This window comes from Austrofundulus limnaeus, unplaced genomic scaffold (assembly GCF_001266775.1).
Source record: "Austrofundulus limnaeus strain Quisiro unplaced genomic scaffold, Austrofundulus_limnaeus-1.0 Scaffold1405, whole genome shotgun sequence".
Lineage (NCBI taxonomy): Eukaryota > Metazoa > Chordata > Actinopteri > Cyprinodontiformes > Rivulidae > Austrofundulus > Austrofundulus limnaeus.
The window spans coordinates 13,539-24,875 of record NW_013953807.1 but is presented as its reverse complement, the minus strand read 5'-3'; the positions used below and the strand labels follow the sequence as shown (position 1 = coordinate 24,875).

Sequence of the window (11,337 nt, the reverse complement as noted above, 5' to 3'; positions counted from 1 at the left end):
CCTTTAAGCATGTAAAGGAAATCACACTTATAGAAATAAAACAGAGATAACTACATGTGTAAAGTAAAAGAATAAAAGTAATAAATTCTCCAACATTTCCCTCCTGTTTATCACTATTTTATAGCACAGAAAAATTTCACATTACCAACACTTCGTTTCAGATTTTCGCTGGACTGATCATGTTTAGTTTACACCTTGGAGAGAAAGTGGTTAGTCAACATCAGCACCGTTAACAAAGTCAAAATCCATATGTGGATACAGATATGAGGGATCATGACTTTCATCTTCCTCATGGACATCTTCCTCATCAACAGGAAKAAGTGCATATAACTTCTGCTCGACAGGTTGCAAAGCGGTTGTTATTAACCTATTAACCAAACTTCGAATGCAGGGAATACAACAACATCCACTCAAGGTCAGTATTGCTACAAACACAGCCACCGATAACATAATGGATGCCACCATTGTCTTCCATTTACAAAACATGTCCATCCATGAGTCCCACATAGATGTGTCAATGCCAGAGTGCTCTTTCATTTTACTGTTGAGGGTCTTCAGACCTTCCAGGGCTTTTGTGAGGCTACCGTCCGGTGCCGTGTTATTGGGTATGAAAGTACAACATGTTTCTCCAAACAGTGTGCATACCCCGCCCCTCTCTGCCAACAGCATGTCCAGAGCTACTCTGTTCTGGAAAGCCATCAGTGAAGTGGCTGCCAGCTGCTCATGGATGGCTTCAAAACCCAATTGTGTTGCGTTGCCCAAACGCTGGACGTTGAAATGGATGTAATTTATACGATCCAGATTCTTATTTGGTGTAATAGGGAAAAGGGCGGAGATTATTGGAATGTTTTCATATCCCGCTGCAACCTGATCTGCTAATTTATATTCATCAGGCACTCCTCTAGGTACACCTATGGAGTCAATGTAAGTTGGGTCTGGTCCCAGGTCAAAAGCTCTTTTCTGTCTGCTCCACTGAGAAGACAGAAGAGATTCAGCTTTGATCATTAGATCCTCAGCGGAAGTGGGAATGACACTAAATGGTAAAAGCAATGTAATAAGAGCGCAGAGCCCTGTTGTATTGAAAGGCAGTTTATCAAAAAGTCTGTTATCTCCACACCACCACCAGATGTCACTCCTTGACTTGGGTTGGAAGTATAAACCCGTGCTTACAGAATCAGTACATCGGTCACTAGGCAGTTTACCCAAGAGTTTACCTTTTCCTGTTCTGTTAACACAGGTAAAGTTGTTTTTTGCCACTATGTTAGAAAACGTAGGTTTTTCTTTTTCAGCCTTAGTCAAGGGGTAAATCGTATCCCACTTTTTGCAGTCTGGTTTGGGATTAGTGGAGTTCATGACATTTATTATACAAGTTTGATTAAAAGTTGCCGGCACCACTCTTAATAGCGGTCTCGGGCCCATACACACGACACAGTCTGTGTTGCTCGTGTTTGCTGCCTGTTCTGCCATTATCAGCCAATTATTGTTCAACTTTGAAATTCCAGTCACCACCAAAAACCATTCATCCGCTGACATATTTTTATTCATAATTTTGACCAATTTGGAACTACTTGCTTTTGGTTCGGTGGTCAGGGTTCCTTCCRTATTGTTTACAGCTATTTGATTCTTTTCAATTTTGGGACACACACTTATTGGCCAGCACGGATCTGTTCCTAATTTATACACACATAATAGAAAGGATGTGCAATGTTTTRAATCCAGCTGCTGAGCGGTGGTATTTATGGTGAAGGAGAAGGACTGAGTTAGTTGATGTCTGTGGAATTTAGTTATTTGTTTTCCTAGTTTTTTGCATCATCTGACCATCCATAAGATTTTTTATCCCATCCTGCAGTTGTGGCAAAAACATTTCCCCACAGTTATTTTTTACTTCCATCCGTTTCGCGTCAAGGTAGTACTCATACCCTGGATAATGTCCTGGGCCAACCTTGCTTTTCCCAGATGTGAAAGCTTGATCCTGAATGTACACTAGACTAGTGATTCGGGTAGCATTGTAGCAGAGAAATACTCCACTTGATTTCTGACCCTGAAAGTTATCAGTGCATGGCACTGCCTTGGAAAACTTTTGTCTTGATCCAGAAAAGTGACCACTTAGTCCATATCCCATTGAACTGTAGGCTGTCCCCATTGTTCCTAAGTGTAAAAGTATTATTATGGTTGTCAGCGCCATTAGTGAGTCACTGAAAAGTTTAACCAGCATTTTGTTGTTCTGTTTCAGATGATTCCTTTTCCCTAATTTCCTCTCGGCAGAGGTTTTGGTCAATCTTCACCGATTTGAGACAGCTGTATCCTATGGACTACAGCTCCCTTTGAACAACGGACTTCCCTCTGGAGGTTTTTTATGTTTGGAAAAGTACAGATCTGATTTACAACAGATACCACATTGCCAGTACTAAAATGATTAATAATAGGGTAAGGGCCCAGGTGATCACTAACAGATGTAATTTAGGCTTGTCCATAGTTGAGGATCTTTTTAGAATGAGTTAAATGGATCCACGTGTTTCTTTCTGCTATTTTGAGAGCTGTGCCTGTTGTTAATAGTACTTGATAGGGTTCCTCCCACTTGGGTGAATGCCAGTGCTTCTTCTTTATGCTTTTAACCAGGACCCAATCTCCCGGTTCTACGAGTGGAGTTTCCTGTTGGGACACAGAAGTTGCGTCGTCAGGGTCAGTTTCTTCCTCTCGTTTTTTTCTCTAGCATCTTTATCATATAATTTGCTAGGTTACTTTCATCATCTGTTTCTCATTTGTTTTGAAATAGTGGGAGTCTGTATGGTTTTCCAAACAGGGTCTCATAGGGCGATAGACCATTCGTGCTGGTGATGTTTATAAATAGTTTTACTAAGTCTAAACATTGAGTCCAGCTTCTACCCGTTTCCTCCATGCCCTTTTTTAGTCTTAGTTTGATGGTTCCATTTGTTCTTTCCACTAGTCCTGCTGACTGTGGATGGTAGGCGCAATGGTGTTTTAGGTCAATATGAAAAGCTTCACCTATTCTGCTTATGATCTGGTTTACAAAATGTGATCCATTGTCACTATAGATTTTCTCCGGGATTCCATACCTCGGTATTATGTCTTTTCATAATGCTTTGGCAACTGTTAATGCATCTGGCTTTTTTGATGGGGTTAGTTCTATCCATTTTGTAAGTGGGTCTATGATAACTAGGCAGTATTTTTACCTTCACTAGGATTTAGTTCAATGAAGTCCATACAGATGGTTTGAAATGGATAATGTGTTTCAGGAAACTGACCTGGTCTGGGTCTCAAATTACCCTGACTGTTATGTTTTGCACAGATCAAACAGTTTTTGCAGAAAATTTTAGAATAAGAGGTGAAACCATATGTTGTATAAACCTTTTGTACCATACTAACCATCCCTCCTGTTGAGACATTAGTTTTACCATGGCTCAATATTGCTGCCCATTTATACAAATTTTTTGGAAGGATGGGTTTGTTTTCTGGTCAGTAGTAGATTCCTTCTTTTATTTGTGCTCCTTTTTTATCCAGTATTGTTTTTCTTGTTCTGGAGCTTGATTTTGCATGTCTTGTAGGGTTTGATCTTCTAGTTTGCTCTGTTGTTGCATGAAAGATGTTGTTAGAGCTTTTTGTGCGGCCTGTTTAGCTGTTTTGTCAGCAAATGCATTGCCTAGGCTGACAGAATCCTGATTGTTTGTATGTGCAGAACATTTACATATAGCTAATTTGGTTGGTAATTGAATAGCTTGTATAAGTTCTGTTAAAAGCTGTGCATGTGTGACTGGTTTTCCTGTAGATGTTATCATGCCTCTGTTTTTCCAGTACTGTGCAAACGAGTGGGTAGTTGCAAAGGCATATTGACTATCTGTATAAATGGTAACTTTTTTGTTTTTCATTAGCTTGCATGCTTCAGTGAGTGCTACAAGTTCTGCTGCTTGTGCAGAAAATGTTGCGGGTAATGCTTCTGCTTTTAACACCTGTGTCTGTGTAACTACAGCATAYCCTGTTTGGGTTTTACCATATTCATTTTTTTGAGAAGAGCCATCTACATATAAAATTTCCCCTTCGTTTAAGGGTTGATCTGATAAGTCTGCTCTTGTTTTTGCTGTGGTTTCAGCTAAAGCTTGGTAATCATGAGGCTGTCCTTCCTCTTCTGTAGGGAGGAGTGTTGCTGGGTTTAATGTTGTGCACCTTTCTAATTTTAAATGTGGTTGTGAGAGCAGTGTAGACATACACGCTAGGTGTCTGGCAGGCAACAGGAAATTCATGTTGCTTTGCAACAGAAGTGCTGAAACAGCGTGTGGCACTTTTAATGTCAGTGGGTGAAACAGAACTATGTCTGCACTTGCAGTCACTGCTAGTGATGCCGCAATTACCGCTCGTATACAGTGTGGTTGTGCACATGCAACTGGATCTAATTTAGAAGAGTAGTAAGCGACAGGTTTGTTTTTGTCACCATGTTTCTGAGTCAAGACTGAAGTCATAAAATTTTGTTTGCAATCTACCATTTGTATGAACTCTTTTGAATAGTCTGGTAGTGCCAGGGTGGAGCTGCTCACCAGGGCTTGTTTTATCTTGCAGAATGCTTCTTCTGCTTCTTCGGTCCACTGTATTTTGTCGGTCATTTTTAGATTAGTTTTGTACATTAGAGTGCTTAAGGGTGTTGTTATTTCTGCATAATTTGGGATCCAGCTCCTGCAATAGTTTGTTAAGCCCAGAAATGACATTATCTGTTTCTTTGTCTGTGGTTTTGGTGCTTGCAAAACTGCTGCTTTTCTTTCTGGGACAATGGTTCTTCCTCCTACACTCAGCTGATGTCCCAGATATTTAACTTGTTGTTTACACCTTTGAAGCTTACTTTTACTGACTTTATGACCTTCTTCATAGAGATGTTTCAGAAGGGAGATTGTGTCTGTTTTACATTGCTCATATGTCTCGGAGGCCAGTAAAATGTCRTCAACATTGAGCAGGACCTGACTTCCCTGTGGAGGAAGGAATTTTGCCAGACTACTGGACATTACCTGGGAATAGATAGTAGGGCTTTCACAGTATCCTTGAGGGAGTCTAGTAAATGTCAGCCTTTTTTGACCATAAGTGAATGCGAACCAAAACTGACTGTCTTTGTGAATAGGTACCGAGAAAAAGGCATTACTAATATCCACTACAGTGAAGTATGTTGCTTTTGGGTTGAGTGAGTTCAGAAGCGTGTGTGGATCTGGGACGCAGGGGGCTCTTTGAATAACTGCATTATTTACTGCCTGGAGGTCTTGTACCATCCTCCATCCTTGGGATGGTGRAGCCTTTTTTACTGGAAAAATGGGGGTGTTACATGGTGAGTCTTGACATTCTGTAATCACTCCTGCTTTAAGCAAATCTTCTATAACCGGCTTAATGCCCTCCTGTGCATCTGGTTTCAAGGGGTATTGTCTCACTCTAGGTCTATATTCTGTGTTAGGCCTGATTACCACTAGTAATGCCCCTTTTACCAATCCCATATCTGACGGTCCTTGTGACCACAACTGTTCAGGAATCTGTTTTGTAAGTAGTTTTTCTTCTTCTTCAGTCAAGTAAATCTGTCAGCTGCTTGCCTCTGTCATGTGTGTGGCTGCTTTCACGGGTGTTGTCCAAAACAGGTTCATCCTATACATGCCTGTGCTTGGRCTGTAATAGGTTTTGTCTTTTATAGACTGCAAATCCTGTGCGTTCTGTCCTTGGTTCACTAGTTTACCTAGATCTTTCCATTCTGCTCCTTTTTCTTTGTATAGAGAGATATGGGGCGGACTAAATCCTCTATGTTCCTTCTCCAGGGCAGGGGGAAGCTCTGCCAGTACTGTTGCACTACTTCCCGTCAGAATATAGGTAAGACACTGTGATGTTAGTTGGGGTTAGCTTTTCTAAGTTTTTGAAATACTGGACATCTGGTCATGGTTTGGTCATGTATCTCATGGATACATGAAGTTCGTCTGGGGTATGTTTGTYGTGGATCTGCTGCAGGTGTTGCTTAGCTTTTTCTAAAAGTTCTTCCCCTACTTTGGTTGGAGGTTTGTTTGGGATTTCTAGCGTGTAATAGAATCTAGGGGTGTCATGACCTTCTAACACCATAAGGGATTTTTCCTCTCCTAATCTTTCAACTGTTATTCCATCAACTGTGGGGATGAGGGATAGTCCTAAATTTATAAGTCCATCACGCCCCAACAGATTTACTGGACAGCTGGGCATCATGAGAATGGACATCTGACACGATTTTCCATATGGATCTCTTATCCAGATGGGACAAGWTTCTGGGACCTTGCGTAAATTTCCCTGTGCTGACCTTACCAAGATGGAGGTTTTACTCTGCTGTACCCCCATTATTGGTTGTTTGAGTGTGGTTCTGCAAGCTCCACTATCACACAGGAACACCACATTCTGTCCATTTACTTTTAATGTCACCTCAGGCCTTACTTTTTCTTCAAATAAAATGTCTTCCAGGTTCATCACTTCTGTCTCTGCCTCGCTTTCTTTTTCTTCAGAATAATCTGGTTCTAGTCACGCTGAACTGGAGGGGTTGTTTTGAGGATTGTTTCTACAATCTCTAGCCATGTGTCCCTCTTTTCCACAGGACCAGCAGGCCCTAGGATTTCCCATGCCCCTAGAAGGTCCTCCTCTCCCTCTTCCTCTGCTCCTTCCTCTACCTCTTCCTCTAATTTGTGGGTTCTGCCAGTAGACAGTGTGTTCATCCTCTTCAACCCAGAAGGTTGCTTTCTCGGTTGATTTAGAGGTCTTCTTAATCTTTGTTACTCTTTCAGCATGCGTTAAGTAATCTGACAGTGTTCCATTTGGGAGTCCTATATAATGTTTAGCTACCCAATGGTGTATTTGTGAGGTTGATCCTGCATGTAATGCATTTTTTAACTGCTGTTGGTATGGGCCATTTTCATTACCGTCCTCCACTAGTCCACTATGGGCTCTGAAAACTTTAGTCATTCTGACCCTGTAGTCATCAAAGGGTTCATCATCTTTTTGTCTGCAGCGTCCTATTTCAGTATAGTCTGCTCACTGTCGATACCTTTGTCTGACACGTTCGCTTAGTGCTTGGGCTCTCTGATTTAGCATAGCGCTAGTCGGGGCTAGAGGTCTAGGAGGGTTTTGATCATCATTTGGATTATAGTCGCCTCTAACCAGGTGCCAGGTGGCTCCCATGATACACATCCATACCTGTTGCAATTCTACTCCATTTAGGTGATAAGAGGCCCTTAGATTGGCTACCCCTTGGATGCATTGTTCAACATCCTCTTTAGGGGGTGGTATGCCTTCACATGCTTTTTTAACATCTTCTTGGGTCCATGTTCGGTAAACTAATACCTGATCTGGATGTACTCCTCCTGCACCGTTGTCTTGACCCATCATAGGGTGGGGGAGTGCTATGAGTGGACAGATTTCAACTTCATGTTCATTGTTAGTCAGAGGTTTAGGGAGTGTGGGAGAAAATACTTTCCCCATCGTTTTAGACCATTCACGTCYTTCTCCATGACTTCTAGTAGCCCTTTGTGTGTCCTTATAAGGGAGAGGTGCACTTGGTTCTGCTGCTTCCTATTCCTCCCTATCAAGGCGTGGGGGATTGTGAACTTGGTTGATTAAAACTCTATAGGGGGAGACCACTACTTCGTTATCTTCCTGCCTGGTAAACATTTGCTGTTTAGTTCATGCTTGCTCTCCTCGTCTTTCTTCACTTGCTTTATCTTCTTGCTCCTTCTGCTGTTCTGCTACTCTCTTTTTTTCTACTTTATTCTGGCCTTTATCTCTCGCTCTGGCTTCTTGTAGCCACACCTCTGTGTGCTCAAAGCCTTCCTTTTTCATTTGTTTAGGGTCATTTTTGCATTTGGTTTTTATCGAGTGTCTCAATGCTCCTATACTGGGTTGTTTAAGTTGTCCTGTAAATTTGTGTTTAGTAACCCATTTTGSCAGGTATTTGGTGGACCCTGGGTGTTTTTCCTGCATTATCTTCCAGTCTTTACATTGTAATTCATCTATTATTTTGCTATTTGACTTCCCCATTTTAACTTAGGCCTGTTAGACGTATTGTGAAAGTCACCTGATTGTGTAAGTGTGGATCGCTTAGGGTTATTACAACTCGTCCTAGCGTTCTATCAGATCGGCTATTTGTAAGTGGTTCCACGTATATTATGGCCTTAGTTTAAGGTCTTTCTTGTACTAATTCTAATAATGGTTGTGCTAGCCTGAGGAGTTCCTGTACTCTGGGATGCGTTGGATCTAAAGAGCCCAGCTGATCTGAGATGTGTATCTCCAGTTTTTGAAATCTTTTGTATYYAGTGGGGGTTAGACCTAGGGTCTCTAACACTGGATATATTTATCTGACAACACAGTGATAATTTATCAGTGGTAGAACCCCACACACTCTGATTCTCTTACCTCTGCATCCACTGATACTTACTGCATTTGTCATCAGATTTTTATAAGAAACTCAGTTTCTCAGTAGAAAAGGAGTTTCCTTTCACTCACTTATTCATTCGTTCACTCTTTCTTATTTTTATTTATTCTATTATTTTGTTTTTATGAGTAATAATGCTCACTAACTTTAGCGCTTCTTACTTCAGTTTATTAAACAGGGGACTCCGCCGTCCTGCGGGCTTTAACTGTTTATGACAGAGGACGCCGCCGTCCCTACGGAATTTAACTGTTTTTATTTCTTTTACTTGTAAGTGCATGGATTGGCAAGGTTTTCACGTTTTACTCTCTATTTTAAATCATTCTTTCACTCCTTTTTAAGTTAAGATCAACTCGCCTGTGCGTGTGTCGCTCCTTTGGTATATCGTCAACCGTCAGGTCCCAGCTGGCAGGTGAGGGCTGGCCACGGAAACGGGACTTGATGCTGTGGCCACAGACTTCTACCAGGATCTCGTCCACCCGCTGGAACCGTCAGGTCTCTTGATATCCGGCTTGAAGGACCAAGTTAATGTCAGGTCTAAACACCAAACATTAGTGAAGTACAAACTGAACGGAAAGACACAGACAGAATTAATTAAGTTTTACTTGCAAGGAGAGTGCTTCAGAGACGTAATCGGTTACAATCTCCGACACACTCTGAGTTYGTCTCTGGTTTTCCTCACTATTTATTGAAACTGGATAAGCCTAGTTACACAGCGCTGTTGCTCCTGAGGGGAGGGGGGAGAAGTCGAGCAACAGCGCAAGCAAGTCAAGACATTTCACAAGAGATAAGAAAAGACTGTTTATGATGTGTTATCATGCATTTGCATTGCAGCCGGGTGCGGTTTGAACTTTTCGTGCTYGTCTGGCTTTCTGGTTTCGATCGCACCTCCGCTGCAGTTCCTGGAAACAGAGAGAAGAACAAGTGACAGCACTTTGTTCCTTTAAGCATGTAAAGGAAATCACACTTATAGAAATAAAAYAGAGATAACTACATGTGTAAAGCAAAAGAATAAAAGTAATAAATTCTCCAACAAAAACACAGATCATTTTACAGATAAAAACACCAGTTTTACAATCTTATAATCAGACTTCTGACCAAACTAATGGTGACGTAAGCTTAAACAAGATGGCTTCTATATAGCAAATACGGGTAAAATATATTACTGAATCACTCATAAGCTAAAAACTATCTTTCTACGCTAACAAACACAGAATAGAACTTGTCAATTCTAGTCAAAAGTAGGGTTGGGTATTGAAAAGGTTTATTTCGATACCGGTGCTAAATCGATACTTTCAAAACGGTACCGGTTCCTAAACGGTACTTAAATCGGTACTTTAAAAATAAGTAAATAAATAAATAAAACACACACACTCACACAGAGGTTTATGAAGCAATGATTATTTCTGAGGCGAAGTCAAACTTTAAATTGACCAACATATTAACTTAAAACTAGAAAACATTAAAAAAAATAAATCCATGTTTTATTTTATCTAGTGCTAAATATTCTGTTTTTATTTGTATATTAATCAGATTAATACTTATCTTTTACATAAAATAAAATGACTGTTTTAATATTCCAGCGTTTTTGATGCAAAAATAGCATCTTCAAACCTTGACCTTTGGGGTTATCTATCAAACTTTTTGACAAGAGGTCTCGTATTATAATTTTTTTCTTCTAAACAAATCTGCCTCATTCTTTTTACTTTGGATTCAAATATCACACAATAGATTCAGATCAACTTATACAGATTGTCAATGAAAAACATAGCTTCATATTGATTTTCTGTCTCACAGCCCCCTCCCCCGTTCATCTCCATGGTTACCTCCTCTGATCAGAGATCAGCTGTTTATTTTTTCATTTTTTGATTTAATTTGAAACAGATTCAGTGACTTAAAAAGTTTATGTTGTGAAATGATTTCAGTTTTTAATGCGTCTGTTATAATATGACAGCCTTTTTCTGTCTGCTCAGGCTCAGCAGTTAAAGGGAGATTTCAGTTATTTTGAACATTTGGACCACCTTAGATCTAGCCTGGTTTAAACCAGACCCTGTCCTTCACTTTGCTTCATACAAGGGTCTGGACTTGATGCATCGAGAAGTGGTTCTTGCAGGAGGCGTGGCCTCTGCTGAAGCATGTGTGTGTTTTGTCTAGCGTGTGCTGTAAACAACCCTACTGGAAGGAGAGAAGTACCGAGCCGAACGAGAYGACTGAAAATGAGAGCTGCTGCTTTTTCAGACAAATTTATTTTAATTTGAAGCCTTATCAACACAGACTGGCTTCATTCACTTCCTCCACTGCCGTATGATAAAATAACTAGCAGACACTGTGCATAAAATCGACGTCGTACAAAACTCCTCCTTCTGTTTGCTGATTGGTCCAGGTAAAATATGCTACAAGCAGACACTGCGCAGAAAATTGACGTTCTGTTCTCTTATTGGTCCGGCTAAAAATCTGCCAGTGAAATCCTTGTCAATGGGAGAAGTCCCAGACGGAGCAGTGAAGGAAACTAAAATTGAGCGGAGCTGCATGGGAAGGCAAGGGCTAGGCTACCTTAGATCAGATCTGGGTCAGAATCTAAAATCCTTGTTCTTGTCAGACCTGCTCTGTGTTTCTGACCCCATGAGGTCAGGTCCAGTTTTTCTCTGTAGTTTGAATCTTTTCTGATTCTGCTGTGCTGCAGTTTGTCTCTCTGTGTTGTTTRATGAATTCTGTTAGTGCACGTGCTGTTTCATGTGTTTTTAACTGCTTTTATTCTTGATGGAAAACAAACTGAGCTGCTCTGCAGGAAACATTTGATACAAATAAAGTTTGACTTCAATCAAACCAGGCTTGACTAAAACAGGATTTTAAGTTTTGAACTAATTTGTGWAAAAATGATGAGTTTTTGTCTCATTATTTGTTTCAGTTTAACAGTA

General features: G+C 40.6%; 1 protein-coding gene across 1 annotated transcript in view; it reads left to right on the top strand.

Moving 5' to 3' along the window:
* Window positions 1-11,337, top strand: part of LOC106535282 (NACHT, LRR and PYD domains-containing protein 12) — a gene marked incomplete at its 3' end in the record, with an annotated part of 51,071 nt that overhangs the window by 32,078 nt on the left and 7,656 nt on the right. The window contains 1 exon segment of the mRNA XM_014032256.1: window positions 2,620-2,682. Coding sequence (XP_013887710.1) covers window positions 2,620-2,682 — 63 coding nt within the window.